This window comes from Heterocephalus glaber, unplaced genomic scaffold (assembly GCF_053883595.1).
Source record: "Heterocephalus glaber isolate CG9 unplaced genomic scaffold, H.glaber_assembly_v1.0 deba00000818, whole genome shotgun sequence".
NCBI lineage: Eukaryota > Metazoa > Chordata > Mammalia > Rodentia > Bathyergidae > Heterocephalus > Heterocephalus glaber.
Window position 1 is genome coordinate 6,879,061 of NW_028258164.1, and position 20,361 is coordinate 6,899,421.

The 20,361-nt window shown below is 44.3% G+C and overlaps 2 protein-coding genes and 1 pseudogene across 7 annotated transcripts in view; 1 reads left to right on the forward strand and 2 right to left on the reverse strand.

The window, feature by feature from the left end:
* Ddx43 (DEAD-box helicase 43) overlaps positions 1-11,247 on the reverse strand; it is a 44,701-nt gene extending 33,454 nt beyond the window's left edge. For 2 of the 4 annotated variants that reach the window (XM_021243730.2, XM_087207592.1), the window contains exons 1-4: positions 10,917-11,247; positions 7,909-7,964; positions 3,249-3,375; positions 1,823-1,954 (exon numbers count right to left, since the gene is read on the reverse strand). In XM_021243730.2, the coding sequence (XP_021099389.1) occupies positions 1,823-1,954; positions 3,249-3,375; positions 7,909-7,964; positions 10,917-11,136 (535 nt within the window). In that variant the 5' untranslated portion in view covers positions 11,137-11,247. The remainder of the gene's footprint in view (positions 1-1,822; positions 1,955-3,248; positions 3,376-7,908; positions 7,965-10,916) is intronic. The other 2 variants (XM_004864011.3, XM_087207593.1) reach the window with 2 other exon arrangements.
* Positions 1-16,611, forward strand: part of Cgas (cyclic GMP-AMP synthase) — an 88,711-nt gene extending 72,100 nt beyond the window's left edge. For 2 of the 3 annotated variants that reach the window (XR_015449834.1, XR_015449835.1), the window contains exon 7: positions 4,622-10,428. The gene's annotated coding sequence lies outside the window, so the exon portion shown is untranslated. Of the gene's footprint in view, positions 1-4,621; positions 10,429-16,595 lie in introns of those variants that run through there. The other variant, XR_015449836.1, reaches the window with a different exon arrangement.
* Positions 16,612-17,036: 425 nt separating this feature from the next.
* On the reverse strand, positions 17,037-20,100 carry LOC101716921 (cell division cycle 5-like protein pseudogene; annotated as a pseudogene).
* Positions 20,101-20,361: the final 261 nt, after the last annotated feature.

The window sequence follows — 20,361 nt, forward strand, 5'->3', positions numbered from 1 at the left end:
TGTTCAATGAAATAAGCCAGACACAGAAAGACAAATATCACATGTTCTCCCTACTATGTGGAACCTAAAAAAGATGACAAGAAAGGAGAAAGGAGACCACTGTTAGACAAGAGAAAGGGGATGAGGGGGAGAGGGAATGAGAGGAGATAATAGAGGGAATGGATATGAACAAAATACATTACATTCATTGAAACCCACCCAAAAATGTGTAACTGGTGGGGAGGGAAGGGCCAGACAGCTGATGGGACACAGGAGGAAATAAGCAGCGTATAATCTGCCAAAATGAGACCAGTTAACCTGCATAATCAATGAAAAGTAAAAAATGGTTTGCTCCTCAGGATTTCATGCTTTTCTCTTTCTGGGGGCCACTGTTAGCTTGGTCACTTCAAGGTCCAATTTTGCTCAGTTACAGTAAAAATGTTAACTTATGATTGGCATGTTTGTTCTCTTCACAATTCCCCCTTGACCCTGCTTTTCTACTTTCAGTATTTTGCAGTGAGTTATCTCATGTAAGACAAGGTGCAAATAAGTTTAATACTTACTTTTCCATTTGGAAAGTTAATCACAGGAGAAGTATAAATGATCACGACCTACAGACTAATGGCAAATGGTTTTCCTATTTTTCATTTCAATTTCATTACTAAAAATAAGGCAGACATTAGAGGTTAAGAACTGAAGGTAAAGAGAAACTACCAACAGAGCTAAGAGACAACCTATAATATGGGAAGAAATTTTTAACAGCTGTACCTCAAAGGTCTACTATCTAGAATATATAAAGTATTGAAATAAATCAGACCCCCCAAATTCAAAGACCCAATTCAAAAATGGGCATCGGAAATGAACAGACATTTCTCAGACAAAGAAGTAAAAGCAGCAAACACATATATGAAAAAGTGTTCAACATCACTGGTCATTCGAGAGATGCAGATGAAAACAACACTGAGATCCCACCTCACCCCAGAAAGAATGGCTGCTATCAAGAAATCAACCAATAACAAATGCTAGCAGGGGTGTGGAGAGAAAGGAACCCTTCTCCATTGTTGGTGGGAGTGCAGACTGATGCAACCACTGTGGAAATCCGTATGGAGATACCTCAAAGGACTAGGACTAGAGGTCCCATTTGACCCAGCTATTCCCCTGCTGGGTATCTTCCCCAAAGAATTAAAAAATCATACCACAGTGATGTATGTGCACCTATGTTTATAGCGGCACAATTTGTAATAGCTAAGGTTTGGAAACAGCCCAAGAGCCCATCAACTGGAAACTGGATAAAGATGTGGGTTTTTTTTTTTTATAAAATGGAGTACTACTCAGCCATAAAGAATGAGAAATTAGAGACATTTATAGCTAAATGAATGCAGATTGAGGCGATACTCTTAAGTGAAATAAATAGGACACACATGTGTAAATACTGAATAGTGTCTCTAGTGTGAGAAACTGAAAGTGTAAATAAGGATGAAAATGATTAAAATGAGTAACTGATAATTTGAAATAGGGAACGGTCCAAAGGTGGAGGGGTGGTGGGAAGGGAAGGGCAAAGGGAAGAAAGGAAAGGAAAGAGTATGAGAAAGAAAAAGAAAATAATGAAAACAAAGTCTATGTAAATAGGGAAGGGTGGTGGGGGTGAAGGGCGCATAGGTAATGGGGAAAGAAAATAAGAACTAAGATACATCATGTTCAGGTACAAACACCCCATGATAAATGTAAATGTACTGTATACCTAAAATGTACCCATTAACAAAAAAGAAAAAAAAAAGAACTGAAGGTAAAGGAAATACCAGCATCATGTTGACACGTTTACACATTACAATACAGCACTGACCTGCCCACTTTTTCTTCTCCCATTTTGAAGCATCCTCTCGAATTTTATCCCAATTTATCAATGGCGGATCTTCTGTAACATTATGATTTGTGCTTACATCTCTTCCAACAGAAGGTTGGAATACAACAGTATCTGTTAAAAAATTGTACCAAATTAGTTTTATAATAAATCCTGTCAGTATAAAATTCTCAAAGCCATTTTTTGATTTTGTGTTTAGTAATAATGAGACAATAATTCTTTTTTTTTTAGGGTCTTTTTTTTGGGGGGGGGTACCGGGATCGAACTCAGGACCTTGCACTTGCGAGGCAGGTGGTGGAACCACTGAGCTAAATCCCCGGTGAGACAATAATTCTTGAAATATAAAATTTGACATTTTCACAGCCTAGTACACAAGGCCCTGGGTTCAACCCTCAGCGAAACAAAACAAAGAGGGTGTGTTTATACTATATTACCATGACAATCTGGCCATGGTTTTTGTCATTTTTAAAATCTTATCTACACTAGGGAATTTTTACTTTATCATTAAGTTTATTGGCACAATTTAGATACACATAATACTCACATTCATCATATGGAATCTGTACCTGTACATGATAAATCTTGATTCATGTTTGTTTCCCATTCCCCTCCTCTCCTCTCTTCATGTTATTTACAAGAGCTTTGTTTTTCTTTCTTTTTTCATTTTTTCTTTTCCCTCCCTTTCCCACTCCCCCCTTCCTTGTGTCCCTTCACATTTTCTTCCTGTTTCAAAAATACACATTTTAATTTATTGAAGAAAATAGCACAAAGGGTCTAGTGTGTGCTGAAATGTTGTCATATTATTTAGTCTTGAGGTAGGCAGTACCCTAGGTTAACAGATGAAAAAACGGAACCTTAGAGGTTATGCTCCCTTCTGAGAAACTCTAAGGAGAAACACTGTCATCTGAGCCAAAGTGTTCTTTTTACTTCTGTATTGCATCTACAATTTTTCTCTAAACAGATGGGAGATTTTTAAAATACCAGTTTTTATAGTCAGTCCTAGATTGAATGAAGGAACAAGAGTCAGAAGCCCAGGACCAATCTTACCATTAATACTAAAGTAAGTGTATCAAAGTGCTTACCTATGGCTAAAAGTTAAACTGGACTTAACCATTACATGAAGTAGTTATGGATATTAACTAGTTTTATTCTGAGGAAAGCAAGTAATCTGGGCTTTCACAGGAAAAGAATATATGACTAGAATATGGAAATCTAGAGCTTTGTTTGTTTTTTGGTACCGGGGATCGAACTCAGGTCCTTGTGCTTGTGCAGCAGGAGGTGAAACCACTGAGCTAAATCCCCAGCCCTGGAAATCCAGAGCTTTGAATCAAGAAAGGATTCAATGGCTGATAACACTAAAAAAAATTTAAAAATTTTAAAAGGACTTCAATGGGCAAAAATTACTTACCAACTCTGTATTCTTGACTGTAACTTTCTTGTTCTTTAATAACATTATCTATCATTGTTTTTGCTTTTGTCTGCATTGCCTTGTTGCCAAAAACTTTGACTTCTGCCTCGGGATTTCCTTTTATTATCTATATACAAGAGGAAAAATAGGTGAGAATGGAGTCTTCTCACCACACCCAGCCATCACTAATTTCAAATAGTATAAAGGTAAAGGTAACATTGCTATCAACGTCTACTTTCTAGGTTGAGGTAACGCTACTTATATCCACTGTAAGATGTACCTCCTGGTTGTTTGTGGGAGGAACAGGGCAATCTGTGAGCTCAAAAAGTGACATCTAGGGCCAGGGATTTAGCTCAGTGGTTCCGGTGCCTGCCTCCTCGCAAGCGCAAGGTCCTGAGTGCCATCCCCGGTACCAAAAAAAAAAAAAAAAAAAGAAAAGAAAAAGAAAAAGTGATATCTAGACATTAAATTAAGAAAATCCTATCAAAGGGAAAACTAAAATATTAATCTAGGAATCTCCAGCCCCAGGGCTACAGATTGGTACCAGCTCATGGCTTGTTAGGAACTGAGCTGCAAAGCAGGAAGTAAGCAGCAGGTAAATGAGGGAAGGTTCATCTGTATTCACAGCTGGTCCATTGCTTCCATTACCAACTCAGCTCTGGCTCCTGCCAAGTCAGCAGGGGCATTAGATTCTCATAGGAGCATTAACTCCTAGATTGCGGGCTCAATATTAGAATCTAATGTCTGATGATTTGAGGTGGAGCTAAGGTGGTGATGCTAGCACTGGGAAGCAGCAGCAAACACAGACTGACACTAGCAGAGAGGTCTGACTGCACAGACTACAATCAATTAGAGGCAGACTCTTATCAAAATCCTATCACTGAGTGGAAAGTGCAAGGTGTATGTGGTGGCAGACTTTATAGTGGGAAGTGAGTTGATGTACTTCAACTGTACAGCTGCATCTGGTGGCAGGCTTTAAGTCAGAATCCAACACTAACTAGTCTAGATGTGGCCCATCCATTATTTTACTCATCAACTCCATCCACACATTCTTCCTGCACTGCACACTTGTTTCAGTTTGGGTAAGCTCACAAGCTAACCCTAACCAAAATAAGTAAAACAAACAAAACAAAAAAAACCCCCAAAAATCCCTGGAGAGCTTTTTTGAAAAGGAAGAAAGACCCACTGATGAGACAGATTTCCAAAAAAGAGAAAGCTGCATTTTTTGTTTTTTCCAGTACTGGGGATCAAACTCAGGACCTTGTACTTGCAAGGCAGGTGCGGTGCCACTGAGCTAAATCCCCAGACCCTGAAAGCTGCATTTAAAAGAAACCACCAAGAGTCCTGCTTATATTACGGCTTTATTGCAACAGGTGATTCACATTCTCCGAGCCTCTTTGTATAATGTATGGGGACCAGTTAATGAAGCCATGAAACCTTCCACATGGAAAACAAGCACCGTGCATGAAAGCACAAGCCTTTGGAGTTTTTCAAAACAAAAAAGGGAACATGAAAGACAGAAGCAATTATTGAAGACCATCACTTCATCAACTGGGTCTGCACTGAGGACATCATTCTTAGTGGCTAACTGCAATACTAAAGCTAACAAGCCCTCTACTACTGCAGAGTTGCTCTTGCCTGCTGCTAAGGAACTTAGCTAAGGTGATACATGTTCCTCTTTCAATGGCACCATAATTAGACAAATCAATGACTAATGAGTCACCACATTATATACTCCAGGTGGTTAAGTCTCACAATGTTGACAACCAAATAACAAGGCTTTATTTTGTGCCATGTATTTTTCAGGAGGATGTGCATGAGGATATGCTATGTACACTTTCGTGGCCAGCCAACACCACAGTTGCAGAACTACTCAAGTCTCTGAATGATCACATACCTGGAAAATGGAATTGGGGTTGTTTTATGTTGGTCATTTTATGTTTGTCATTTTATGTTGGTCTATGCACAGATGGAGCAGCTGCCATGACTAGATGGCTTTGTTTCACCACTCTGGTCAGAGAGGTTATTTCTGAATGAGTCTACCCACTGTGTCGGGTGTAAAGGAATACTGGCTAGCTGAAAAATGCCACCTGATCTTAACAATGTTTTCCAGGATATGATTAAAATTATTAACTACACTGAGCACATGCTGTTAACTCATGTCTATCTGTGCAGCTCTGTGAAGAGATTAATGTAGAGCACTCACCTCTTCTTTTACACATACAAGTGAGATGGCTTTCTAAAGGCAGATCACTGGCCAGAGTTTTTGAGTTATGAGAGTCACACTAGTGATTTCTTTTTAAAAAAATAGTTACCATAGGCAGCACATTACAGTGACACAGAATGTGTTGCAAAACTTGCTTACTGGGACGGGGATTTAGCTCAGTGGTTCTGCTGCCTGCCTTGCAAGTGCAAGGACCCAAGTTTGATCCCCAGTACCAAAACAAACAAACAAACAAAAAACTTGCTCACTTGTGCAACATATTCAATGTGTTCAACAAACTCAATACATCACTTCAGTGGAGAATGACAACTGTGTTCAAGTCAGCAGATAAAGTAGCTGCATTCAAAGCCAAATTGGAATTACAGGAATAATGAGTGAACACTGGGATTTTTGAGGTTTGGAACATGTGCAGAGATTTTAAAAGACATTGAGCAAGGGGCTCCTTTCTCTCAGCCAGTGCATAATTACCTATCTCAGCTTTCAGAAGAGTTTGTACATTACCTCCCAAACAAAGAAGACCCTGAACTGGAAAGGAATGGATCTGCAATTCATTCACGCCAGGTGAATCAACTTTGTCCATGCGAGAAGACGATCAACTGCTTGAGATCGGAAATGACAATGGACTTTAAAGTATGTCTGAGACAACTTCAAATCTCTGTATATTGTGGACTGAAGTCAAGGTGGAATATTTTTTGGAATTTCCACAAAAGCACTGAAAAGCCTGCTTCCATTTCCAACATCCTATCTTTGTGAAGCAGGGTATTCTGTAGTGATACCAACCAAAACAAGATTACGGAGGAGACTGGACATAAGTAACATACTTTGGGTGTCACTGTCTCCTATCATCCCCAGATAGGAGCATATAGCTGGAGGAGAACAAGCTCAGGGCTTCCACTGATTTTGCATTATGGTGAGCTGTATAATTATTTCCTTATGTATTACAATGTAGTAATCATAAAATACATAATAAATTTAATGTGTTTGAATCATCCTCTGACTTTAGTCCATGGAAAACTGCCTTCCACAAAGCTTGTCCCTGGTGCCAAAGAGGCTGGGAACCACTGCGTTAATCTGACAGATGATATTACTTTGAGTCTGGGTTCTCTCACCAATAAAATGGTCCTGTTTACTTTTCAGAATCACTGAGTTGGAGTGGATTGACCTATATGACATGTAGGTAAAACTGTTCTGGTCAGGCATAGTGGTGGATGCCCATGCCTATAGTCCTAGCACTTGGAAGGGTGAGTTCAAGGCTACCTTGGGCTACACGGCGAGTTTAAGGCCTGCCTGAACTACACAGTGAGACTCAGTCTCAACAAACAAACAAAAACATGGTTTTGAACTGTCAGGTCACATATGCAACGTTTTAACTTGATGGGATCCTCTACTTATGCATGTACATTGTTACAGCGATAAGTGCTCAACAAGGGCCGATGTTTTAACATTTAGGACAGAATCTACAAGTAACACCTTTAAACACGTACAATTTCAGATACTCTCATTTATTCACTTTTTTTTTTTTTGGTACCAGGGATCGAACTTGGGTCCTTGAGATTGCGCAGCAGGTGGTGAAACCACTGAGCTAAATCCCCGGCCCTATTCACTATTTATCTGGAAAGTAGTACTATACAACAGCAGCTGTCTTAGGCTGCTGTTTGAGTGTTGATCTGCAGGTTTTACAGACACACACAACTCTGTAAGTGCAGAAATAAAGCACCGAGGAGCTACTGAGAGGAAGGAAAAGGGACACATACACACAACAGGAAGCAGGAGGCTTCAAACTTACTGAGGAAGTGACAACTAACAACTTACCTGAAAGATGACTAGGAGATTCCTACAAGTAGACACCTAAGACAGGGCAGTATCAGTAAAGAGGTAAATAAAAAAAAAGTAGAGATGTTAAAACAGGCCACGTCTGGTGGACCATGGTTAGAAGATCCTATGCAGAGTTTTTATGCAGAAAGGAAGATGAGCTCACAATTTTGTGTTTCAGAAAGGTTGCTCTGACCATAGCGCAGAATGGATGGTTAAGGGAAAATGTACCTGATAGGATTCCCCTTGAGAAGTACAGGATGCAGATGAGGCTGGCATAAAGAGAGGTGATTATCACAGAAGATAATATGAGATTTCTGGTTGGAGAACTAAGTGAATGATGCTGTACCCTTTCACTAAGACACACAGGAGTATGTCAAGGTTTCAGGCAAGAGGCTCAGGCAGGGAATAATTTTGGGCATGATGACTATCCCACAGAGATATTCTTAAATGGAGATTATATCTAAAGCATCTTCAGCTCTTAAGATTCACAGCAAACCCTACAGCTCAGTCAAATTCAGCAGGACAAAGAACTTTGGTGACTCATGGCAGTATGTTAATAGCTGAACAGAAGCTACTATTAGGTGAACTATGCTTAAGGGTTTAAGAACACAAATGATTTACCTGTATTTTGGTATTCGTTGTACTTTGGATTTCTCTTATTTTTGATCCACCACGACCTGTTTTTATTTTTTTAAAAGAAATATACAAGTTGAAGTCAATAAAGGGGATTTACCTACTTCCCTCAAAGAACTTTGTCTAGCTCATCCCTCAATCATACCAAGAAAGGCTCCAAAGTCTGAGGCAGGCAGATCCCAAGTTCAAAGCCAGCCTGGGTAATTTAGTGAGACCTTGAGTCAAAACAAAATTTAAAAGGGGGGCAAATAATTGAATAGACACTTTCCCAATGACCTACAAAAATGGCTGACAGGTACATAAGATGCTCAACTTTATTCAGAGGGTAAATGCAGATCGAAACTGCAACAGGGTATTGCTTCATACCTGTTAGGTTGGCCATTATAGAAGTACCTTTCTTTTTTTTTTTTGGTACTGGGGATCGAACTCGGGTCTTTGCACTTGCGCAACAGGCGGCAAAACCACTGAGCTAAATCCCAGGCTGGTTGGCCATTATAAAAAACAAATTTAACAAGTGTTGGTGAAGATGTGAGGAAAATGGAACCTTGTGCACTGTTCAGATTTTAAAATACTATGGTCACTATGGAAAACAGTATGGAAGTTCCTGAAAAATTTTTTTTTAATTGCCATATAATCCAGCAGACCCACTGCAGGTTATACATCCAAAAGAATTGAAAGCAGTATGTCAAAGTGATATTTGCATACCTGCATTCGTGGAAGCACAATTAACAAGAGTCAAGGCAGAAGGAAATCAGACATGGTAGTACATGCCTGTAATTCCAGGTACCCAGGAAGCTGAGGCAGGAAGATCAGAAGTTCAAGCCCAGCTTGGGAACTCAGTGACTTAATAAGAGCTTATCTCAAAATTTTAAAAAACGTGAAAAAACAAAAACAAAAAAGTTGGTGGTAGATGTGACTGGGCATGTAGCTCAGTAACAGAATGCCTCTGGATTCAATCCCCAGCACCACAAAATAAAAAAACAATAGATTGCTTCTTGCCCTATTGACTAAGATCAAGTGTAGAAAAAACAGTAGAAGCAACCACTTTCATCAGGGTTAAGTGGATAAACACAATGGGGCACAATATACAAAATCATGAAGTGACACCATTCTGCTTTAAAAGAAATCCTGTCACCTGCTACAAAATGGATGAAACTGCAGGGCATTATGTTCAGATAAGCCAGTCATAAAAGACAATTACCTTATGACCCTAGAGTATTAATATAATCAAGTCCATATCACAGAATACCAGTTTCCAAGGAGGGGTTCAGCGAGAAATGGGGAGCTCTTTAGTGGGTATAGTTTTAGCCACGCAAGTTGTAGAGATCTGAGCCACAACCTTGTGCTTATCAATAATACTGTACTGTAGACTTAAAAAATAGTGAAGTGGGGCTGGCATTGTAGAGTAATGGTAGAGCTTGTGGGTAGCACCTTGAGGGTTCGACTTTAGTCCCCAGCGCTGCCCCTCAAAAACTGTTGATTTACCACAATAAAAAAATAATTCGGTGTCTGTGATCCTCAGCACTCTGGAAGTTGGAGGCAGGATGACTGTAAGTTGTAGCCCAGCCTGGACGACTTAGATCCTGTCTCAAAAGTAGATATGAAAGGACTGGGGATTTAGCTCAGTGGCACTGTCCCTGGTTTGCAAGAGCAAGGTCCGGAGTTTGATCCCCGGTAACCAAAAAAAAAAAAAAAGTAAATATGAAGAAAGGACTAGGGATGTAGCTCAGTATGAAGAGCCTAAATTCAATCCCCACTATGACTACCACCACCACAAACAAACGAACAAAATAGGATCCTAGGCTGGGGATGTAATTGACTGGTAGTGTAAGTGCCTGGCATTTACAAAGCTGAGGGTTTGCTTCTCAGCACAAAAGAAAGACAAAGAAAAAGAAAGAAAAAAACTGGATCCAGATGCAGTATCAAATGAGGACACTGTATCACAGTGCCCACGCTTTCCAGCTGCTTAGTAAGTCCTGAGATCCGATTTTTACAGCAAACCTAGTGGTTCTCTTTCATGGAGTGCTATTTTTCAGATCTATTATGCCTGAGCCTTGAGAGGGGCTAATGAATCTCAGTCTGGTCTAGCAATTAGAGTTATAAAGGACTATTTAATAGCAGCCTACAAAATCTCTTCATTTTCTCAGGTTTGAAAAAAGCAAAAAATAACTCCAATAGGTGAGCAAAATCTTGCAATACATATTATTTTTCGCGGTACTAGAGACTGAACCGAGAGCGTGCTGAGCTACATCCCCGGTCCTTCTATTTTGAGACAGGGTCTCCCTAAATCATCCAGGCTGGACGGGAATTCGCAAGCCTCCTGCCTCTGCCTCCTAAGTTACAGCCTGAACCGTGGCACCAGGCAGTACTCAGTTTCAAGGATAATAAATGGGGACAATCATTCTAATATCGAAATGCATCTTTTAAAAAACCAGTTTGTGGGCCGGGGATTTAGCTCAGTGGTTTCGCCGCCTGCTACACAAGCGCAAGGACCCGAGTTAGATCCCCGGTACAAAAAACAAAACAAAGCAAAAAACCAGTTTGTAAAACTCAAGATGTACAGAAAAAAAAAGATGCTGATTCCCAACAGATAAATTATCAAGTTAAAGAAACTAAGCAAAAGAGATAGCTGATGCTCTGCACAGCCCTGTGTTAATATCCTGTATCTCTTCTTGGATTAATAGCTCTGGATGGTACTCCCAGAAATAGACAGATTTCACTTTTGTCGTTCTTTGGGGGTGAACTGTCCAAAAACCTGATCTCTCCAGCCTTTCTCTTAACCTCAAAGATTTCATCAGTGTGTAGGCGTCTGACTCCCTAAAACATTTCTATAAAACATCCAAGGTGCATGAAATGCTATTCTGGTACCAGAAGGTCTTGGAAGCGGCCCAGGTGGAGACCGGGATCTCCTCAGGCGGTGGCAACTGCGGGAGGCAGGCGCGGGAGGGGCCCAGCGGGCCCAGCCCGCCCAGCCCATCCAGCCCGTCCCTGCTCACCGACCACCGCGTCCACCAGGTCGCTCCTCACAGCGAAGCGGAGCGGCGGTTCCCAGCGACGCCTGGCCACAGCCTCCTGGACGCCAGAGGGCTCCCTGCAGCCGACCCCTCGGCCGCCCCGACTCCCTCTCCGACCTCCTCCGGTCTGGTCTTCCGCCGGCCTCCTTTCCGGGACTGGGGCCACCGACGAGCTTGGTGGGGAAGCGTTGGCGCTAGACATGGCTGCGTGAGGCCTCACGTGTTCCGCGCAATTAGAGGCGCTGAAGCAGAATCATCTGGGGCGACCTGCGCTCCGCCCCCGCTTAAGTAGCCAGCCAGAGGCTCGCCGCACTCTTGCCGCTCAGTCATTGGTCGGCGAGTTGCCGCTCAGTCATTCGTCGGCGAGCGGGGCCAATCGGCTCCCTGAATAGTCGGAGGTTCCTTCACACGTTGGTCACGACGTTGTTTTTGAAGCCTAGCGTTTGCTTTTTTTTTTTTTTTTTTTGGTACTGGGAATTGAACTCGGGTTCTTGTGCTTGAGCAGCAAGCAGCGAAACCACTGAGCTAAATCCCCGGCCTGCGTTTGCTTTTTAAACCCGGTACTTTCTGACGCTATGCCCTTATGCCTAGTTTATTATCCAGCATTTTAAGTACCCCACGTTGCAGCGCCTTGGGAGCATTTATTTGTTTATTTTTTATTTTTTCAGTACTAGGGATTGAGCCCGGGTGGGCTCTACCACTGAGCTATGTCCCCATCCTTTATATTATTTATTTATTCATTTTTGAGACAGGGTGGCTATGTAGCCCAGGTAGGCCTGGAACTTAGATCCTCCTGCCTCAGCCTTCCTAGTGCTTGGATTGGCATGTGCCACCACACCCAGCTCCCCAAGGTCTTGCAAAACTGTGTAAGCTGGGCTTCAATTTGCAATTCTGTCTCAGCAAATGAAACTAACAAAAAACTCCCCACACTTGATCTGTCCTTAGTTGAATGGATTAAATCACATTAAATTAATAACTCTCTGAAGAAGTGTAACCAGAAATATGTAAAAACCCAAGAGCTGTATATTTATTTGCTCTCTAATTCTTACCTTTTTTTTTGGTACTGGAGATTGATTGAAACCAGGAGGTCCTGAAACACAACTCCTAGCTCCTTTTACAACTTAATTTTTAAATTTTGAAGCAGGATCTGGCTAAATTGTTCAGGCTGATTTTCAATTTATAATTCTCACCAGTCTGCCTCAGAGTAGCTGGGATTGTAGGCATTGACCCCCACACCCAATTTCTAAAGTTCCTAATTGTAGCTTTCTTTTCTTGGACTGTCTTTGCCTAGTGTTGATGTTAGACTAAAGCCAGTCTCATAGATGTCTTTCAGTAAGCAGAAGCAGAGGAAATACTCCCTAATTCATAGCAAGTGCACTAGAAAAGTTAACTTGAAAGTTCAGTGAGAATGGTGCAAGAATGGATTCATCCATTGTCACAAACAGGTGAGAGGCGTCGATACATATACCTACGTGTATTTTGGATCAGGGAAGGGGCTGGTGAGGTAATGGGAATTTCTACTTCCTCCTTGGTGTTGCTTTGATCCTAATATCTCTTTACTGTGTGGAAGCCTTTTTTTTGGTACCAGGGATCAAAGTCGGGACCTTATGCTTTCGAGGCAGGTGGCAGCACCACTGAGCTAAATCTCAGGTCCCTAACATCTCTTTAAAAAGCTGGTTTTTGTTTTTGTTTTTTTAAATAAACCATTAGGTTTTGTTTTGTGTTCAGTTGGATCAGCTAATTCCTTCTGTTTTGGGCAGTTGACTAGCAAATGACCAGAGTTTGGTACTGTTTTCTCACAGATGGGGTGGGGAGAAAAGGCATTCCTAAAATCGTAATTCCGGCTAATACAAACCTTTATACTTTTTTATATTTATTTAATTTTTCTTACAGTAAAGATTCCCCCCTTTTTTCTTAGCACGTGTTTTGGATACATTGTAAATCCCCCCTAAATGCATCCCATCTTCATCCTTACCTCCCTTTCCTCCTCCCTCCTGTTTGCCTCTTCTTCAGGATGTCTGTCACCTACTTCCCCTTCAGACACTGAAAAGATCAGAAGACTCGGTGGAGAGCAGAGGGTCCAGGGGGCTTTGTTCTCCATCTGTTGTGGCTTGAATCTAGATGTCTCTCAAAGCCTCATATGCTCATAGGCGAGGCTTTTTAGAGGGGGCTAGATCTAGAGTATGTGATGTTGGGATCAAGGATGTGATGCTGGGATTGATTTATGGTGCCATGCTAGGATCAAGGCTGCCCCACCCTGACTGTTAGTGCTACCTGCCCTTGCATAGGATATAAGGCACAGATAGATGGTTGGTGCTTGTGGCTTGCTGTTTGCTACTTTGCTGCTTTGCTGCCTTCTGCCGTCATGAGCTGTTTCTCCTCTGTAATGTCCCCCTGCCGTGCCACCCTGACTTGGAACCAGCCAACTATGAACTGAAACCTCTACAAAGAGTGAGCTAAAATGAACCTTTCCTCTTTTAACCTTGGGTGTTGGGTATTGTGTCTCAGCAACAAGAGAAGTGACCAAGACACCATCTTTGGGGAGAAAGGCTTATACCTCCCCCCTTTCTGTTTGATTAGGACCCCAGGGATTAACCCCAGAGACCTGGCTAACTGGTATCCCTGGGTACCCTGAACTCCTGATCAGGAGGCAGGAGGCAGGGGGTCTGCTCCTCCCTCTGCTCCCTGAGCTCAGTCAGCCTGACTGTACCAGCACCCCCAGGTGGCTCACAAACGTCTTCTCTGGGTTTCACAGACCCACCATCTGCATGGGAGATGCATTTGGATGGGGAGTGAAGTGGGGTGTTGAGTGGAGGGCTACAATAGGGGTAGGGGTTGTGGGTGGATAGTGTGATGAGGTCTGTGGATTGTGGGTTATGGGCTGTAGGGTAGTGTATGGAGTATGAGGTGGTGAGTGGAGTGTGGTGTGGGGTGTGTTGTGGGATGGGGTGGGGTGTGGGCTTTGTCGTGACGGATGTGTGGTGTGGGGTATGGTGAGTAGTGTGGGGGGTTGGGTGTGTGGTGTGTTGTGGGAGTGTAGTGGGGATTGGGGCTCCTCCCTCCACCCTTGGAGAGATCACACTGAGCCCATTGGGCCAGGAACCCACTTTCCCCAAGGGCAGCACCTGGTGCCCCAGGCTCTCGGACATTGGGTTGAACATTTCCCATCAGTATCCAGGCTGATGCTCTTGGGATTTGGGGAACCCTGGTTGTGGGAACACCCCTGTGGGGTTCACTTTCCTGTGCACCTGAGGCTGGCAGTCTCTGATGGCATATCTATGACACGGCAGGCTCCCTTCCCACTCAGTCCTGAGAAACTCCTGTAGTGGGCAGGGTGCTGCTGTTCCACAGATGCAGATACTGAGGTCAGGGCAGCTCTGTACTTGGGGACCCCATGGATGGGTGTGGAGCCAGCACTTTCTGCTGTATGGGGGTTGGGGGGAGGCTCCTAGCAGGGGCTCCAGCCTGAGCAGCAAGAGAAACTTGCTGCTTCCTCCTGAATTACGGAAGCCAACTGGAGCATATGATTATTATAGATTATATTGCAGACAGGCAAGGTAGGCAGAAGACAGCAGCCAGGCAGCAAGGGAGGGACTGGGCCCAAGATAGTCAGGACGACCAGGCCTTGGTCAGATTCACAGGAGCCTGAGGTAGAGAGTTACCGAGAACCAGGCAGACAATAAAGTCCAGGGTTGTGACAGGTGAGGTAACAAGCAAGGTGATACTGATCACTCCGATAGCTTCTGCCCCTACCCATCTGGAAAATGGTTTTTCCCTCTCACTTTGTTCTTTTCATTAACCTACTCAAAAAATTCCCTGTGGTAAACCAATTTCAGGTGTCCTCCCAACTATCAGGACCTATTTCTTCCACCTTGTCTCCCTCCTTTGTCCTCGATTTCCTTCTTGGACTTTATGATATATTGACTCAGGTGATGCCATACACAGTAATTGTGGATTAATATATTCATTGGATATAGAAAAAATTAAAACACAACTCAGATAAATTTATTCCTGTCAAATTTATCGACAGATTTCTGAGATTCCAGTGCACATTTAATATTACACTCTGACTTTTCCTTTTCAATTTCATACAATAAGCATTTCCCTGAAAGGCTGAATCAGGAGGATGGCAAGTTTAAGTACCCAGCTGGGCAACTTAGTGAGACACTGTTTTTTTTTTTGTATTGGGCATCGAACTCCAAACCTTGCGATTGCAAGGCAGGCAGCGGAACCACTGAGCTAAATCCCCAGCCAAGACACTGTCTTAAAATAAAAAAAATAAGACAGCACACCTTGTCTCCCCCATCCAGAGCCCCAGAAATCCTACCAGACAAGTCAAGCCTGACATTTTGAATGAGTCAAAAAGTGGCAGACTCCAGGCAGTATCTAAACGCTCAACCCCAGAAGACAGTGGTGGAACCCGCACAAGAGAGGGGCTTCCTCTGGCAGGCAAAGGAGGAGCAGAAGAGAATGGAAGAGCTGCTTGCCTCTCACCTCTGAGGAGTTTGAAGAGATAGAACTTACTCCAGAGACACTCCATGGTGCTGCCTAGGTGCAGGGCTGAGTACCGTCTTGACAAAGAACTGAGGAAATCAGAGAAGCCTCAAGAGAGATTTGATCTACTGGGACCTGGGTTAAAAGAGATACAGCAGAAACCTGTCAAGATCATAGGTTTTCTTTTTTTTTTTTGGTACCAGGGATTGAACTTGGGTCCTTGTGCGGGAGTCAGTGGAACCACTGAGCTAAATCCCTGGCCCTTAGATCATCGGCGTTCTTAAAGGCTCGCTTGCCACAGTGTCCCTGATCACCATGGAAAAAGAAACGGCCCAGCTCTACCTTGGCTCCTTTGTCTCCACCAAGGCTCCTCAAGGTCCTATTGACCCTGGGGTTGCTTTGCATTGTGCTCCACCCACACCTAGGGCAAATCCACGCATCTGGTCACCTGCAGCTTCTCTGGGCTCCCGGGGTAGTGACAGTGAGAGCAACTGGGAGATCATTTAGGCTTGGGTGATGTTCCAGGGACACTGGGTCTGGTTTATTTCTGTACTATCTTCAGGAATTAGGAACAAAATTTTAAAGAAGTTTTTGTTTTTTGAGACAAGGTCTCACTATGTAGTTCAGACTGGCCTTTAACTCACTGTGTAGCCCAGGCTAACCTTGAACTGGCAGCAATCCTCCTTCCTCAGCCTCCTGAGTACTGGGCCAACACGGCCTGCCCCGGCCTAACAGCACTTATTGTTGTTACATTTCAATTGCAAATATTGAGCCTCAGTGAGTTTGGTCTGTTTGGATTCTATGCAAACAACTGCAAGTGATAATGTCATGGAGCTCTCGAAGTCCCAATGTTCAATCCAAACTGATGCCCAGTCAAAAAGGCTGTTCGTTGCTAGGAGTGATAGCACTGGGGCCCAAACAGGCCCCACACATTGGTGCTCAGCCCACAACACTGCAAGACTGCATCTTGCCGTAGCCTCCTAGAGACACAAACTTCACCTGGACATCAGCCCTGGTTCACACACACTGCTTGCTTGATTCTGCAGGGCCACGAGGCTCTGGATGGATGATAAGAATCCAATCTGCTAGTGCTTCCCAATTCTGTGTCACCAGAGACATTTGGGACAGGATCTTAATCGCCCCACATCATGTTTCATTTCATTTCAGAAGCCCTCTCCTCCTCTGGATCAGGACACCACCTATGAGTGCAACTTGGCCTTGCAGGACCAAAAGGGAATGAGGGGGCCCTGACTCCGTTCCTGAAGGAGCCAACCTTGTATGAGAGCAGCGTACCACAGTCTCTCTATTCAGTTCTCTAGGGCAAAATGATTCGTAATGCAGTTACTGACAGGTACATTTCATTTTGTCCAGCATTTCACCCCAACCCAGAGTTACATGACTAGTGGATAAAGATGTGATTTTGTAGTCACCATGTGGTTGTGTTAATATTTCTGCCTTATCAGGATTGCTGTAATAGATAGGTTCTCAGAGTGTTGCGCTGCCTAGGATTAAAGAGAAAAAATAAATAAGAGGGGCTTGAGATGCAGCTCAGTGGGAAGGTGGCGGGTTTAATCCCCAGCACCACACAAAGAAAAAGCAATCCCTTTCTCTGTGAAAACACCATGAAAGTCTGAGTTGTTTGGGTGCTCATTTAGGTGTGTGAGTCACAAGTGATGCTTTCTAAGAAGTAGGGAATTGGAGTCTCCTAGGAGAACATCCAGGGCAGTGTGGGACCTGTAAGGCCAGCCCTAGCCCTCCACGGGGTTTGCTTGTTCCAACTCTGCACCAGGGCCTCCTACTGGCAGAAGGGAGGAAAAGCATTGTCCTTGGGCTGCTATCCCAAAGTCTCCTTGCAATTTATGTTTTTAATCTTTGACCTTGAACTTCATCACTCGTATCTAAACTATCAACCTTGACTCTCAAGTGACAACAATGCTTCAGGAAGTAGCTTTGATATGTTTTTATTTTTTAAATTGTTTCTATTTTGCTTTTATTCAAAGGTTTACTCCCAGGCAGTACTTTAGAGTCAGGCTTTGTACATGAAAGACCAAAACTAAAAAAAAGCCTTTCAAATTTGACATTGGTGAAAGAAGGATCATCTTAACAATCGATACCCCATCATTCCTTTGGAGTGAGATGTGTTTAACACGAGATGGGTATGATCAGGAGCATTTAAAATGAACAACCAAAGACCACAGAGAGTGGGTCCGTTTGGCAGCCTCTGGAGGGAGAAGATCAGCAGTCAACTGTTCCCGGGACACAAGAGCTCGAGACTGCGACTCAGAAGTTTGAGTCTAAGGTCCCCTTCTCCAGCAGCAACTAAGCGCATCTCTGCTGAAGCTCCTTTTCCCTTTCCTGCTGGCTCTGCACTTCTTCCTTTAGACGCTGCAGCCTCCGGAGAACGGCGCGGTCTTCCTGCTTCTTGAGTCCTTCCCAAGAGCACAGCTTCAAGTGCACCTGGTCCCTGTGGCCCCACAGGTCATCCAGCTGCTTTTTGAGCCCCACGGCCCGGGACTGGTAACCTCCCAGCAAGATCTGCACCTTCTTTTCCATCCTCTCCCCCCTCTTGGCTTCGGTCCTTAGGTGAGCCCTGTTTGTCTCAAGCATCTCTGCAAGCGACTCAATTCTGTCCTTCGTGCTGGCTAGGTTGGCCCTTGGGCAGCGGCTCTGCCCGGGAGATACAAAAGTCGACGGTCGCATTCTTCCCACACCTGGCTGTAGGCGTCCCTGGAGAGATCTTCATGGTTCATTTCTCGTCTCACCACTTCCATCTCCTGAGCCACAAGGTCCTGGGCCTTTTGCAGCTCATCTCTGGAGAACTCTCCATAAGGATTCTGTCTCAGGCAGGTGATGTGCTCTGAGTTCTTAGTGGCAGATCCTACAGTTTCTCCTTCCTTATTTCCAGACGGTTGGTAGGGGTGATATAGAAGGTCATGATGAAGCATGGTGATCATCTCGCTCTTGATGAATTCTTCACTCTTCTGTAAATCTGTTAGAGGTGGTGCTCCATGGGACCATCTTAGAATGGTTTCATTGACTTCAGATGGTCTCGGCAGATCTCTCTAGACAGCTGTATGGCTCCCTGTCCTTCTCTTCACTCATTTTGCCTCCCATGTGGGCTGCTTTTGCGCCTCCATCTGAGCATCTTCCAGGTATGTGGCAGCCTCTTCACTTCCACCTCCTTCTCAGCATTTTCCGGTAGTACAATTTCAAAATCATTCTTGGGGGGCGGGAAGGCCCTTCAAGCCTAAACAGAGACACTCAGGTGATTCTCTTAGCATGTGCTTCAGGTAAGAGGGATGGCTGTAGTCTGCCACCTCATCCTTGGGATTAATGTTTAACTCATCACTAATCAGAGTTCTGGGCCAGGTCATGAGGGGTTGGAGGATTGTTTCGCCCTGGGGAGCCAGCCCTTCTGCTGCATGAGAGGGAGTCCTGAATAGGCTAGAGAGAACCACGTTTCCAGTCTGCAGGACTTGCCGCTGTGCAGTCGCGCCTGAGAAGTCATCATCATGCCATGGGGTGTTGAGTCCTCCTTTCAATGGAGTGTCCACATTGGTGGAGAGCAGGAGGTGCTGGGCTTCCCTAGGGATTCCGTCCTGGGAAGCCAGGGCCCTTGGTGTCCTAAGGGTGATGCAGACGTCGGTGACCTTGTACTCACACAGGAGGGTGCTGGAAGCAGAGTTGAAGATGGCAGACTCCTGGGCAGTCCGCTGGGCCATTTCCCTCGCTTGGTCCATTTTCACCACTCTCTGGAGGTGTGCATTGGAAATCTGAGGAGCAGGAAGTACTAGTTTGCTTCTCATGGTCATCAAGGCAGAAACACCCCCAGCTTGGGGAAGACCTGATGGTAAATCAGATGCCCATTTGTGTTTCAAATGCCATTTGTCCTTTTTTCTCTTTCTTCTTTCTTCTTCATGTCTCAGCTCCCCATCAAGGTCCTGCTGTCTTAATTTATTGAAATCTGCACCTGGGGCCCAGTAGTTTTCCTCAGACGTGTCATAACAGCCAAGGGCAGGTTCTTTTCCAATGGGATTTCAGCATTATAGTCTAGTGTTCTCTTCTTTTTCCTTGTCTTTGGAGTTTCTATGCCAGCCGCTCTCAGTTCTCTTTGTCTCTGGAGGGCAGCAAGACGCCTGGCTTCTTCCAGCTGTTTCTCTCTGGCTTTCCTCTTGGCCTTCTTGCCCTGGGTATTAGACAAGCGGGCTCTAGCTTCAGACAGCATCTCCAGTTCCTCTTGGTCCATATTGATTGGATCAGGCTGTGCCGGTCTGGTCTCTGGATTTGGATCAGTTTCTCCAGGTTGAAGTCTGAGTGCATCGCCTGTGCTTTTCTCTTCCCTGTCTCCCTGGGCAGGTATGTCCAGGAGGAAATCATAGCGCTCCAAGCACTGGGCAGCCATTCTTCCAATGAGTAGAGAGATGGTTGCCCACTGGGATGGCCTCAACTTGGCCAAGCTGACAAATTTTTCATCTTCTCTGGACCATTCTGTCTTCCTAATGCTTGGATGCAGCCACTCGTACCATCTGGGTTTGCACTGCTTTGCTGATTTCCAGTGCAGCAGTGAGGCAATCCAGGACCACTGATTTGTCCCATATTTCATGACTGCCGCTTTCAGAATTTCATCCTCAGTGTTCCTCCACACGCCCCCTTTGATCATCATTTGAGGCATCCTGGCAGTGGAGTGACTTGGAAAGTGGCAGAGATGAGCCGGAAAAGGTAGTATGGGTGCTGAAGTCCTGGGATCCAGGACTCCCTCAGCCTTCTGCACTGAAGAGGTCTGCGCAGGCATGGGGGGAGGGAGGGAGGCGTGTAGCAAGTCTTGCAAGAGCTCTGGGCCTAAGAGAAGTAATAGCCCTTGGAAGACAAGCAGTATTGTTGTTAAATACAAACGGTGTTTTCCTTTTGAGAGTTTTTCTCCATCCCCCTCCCC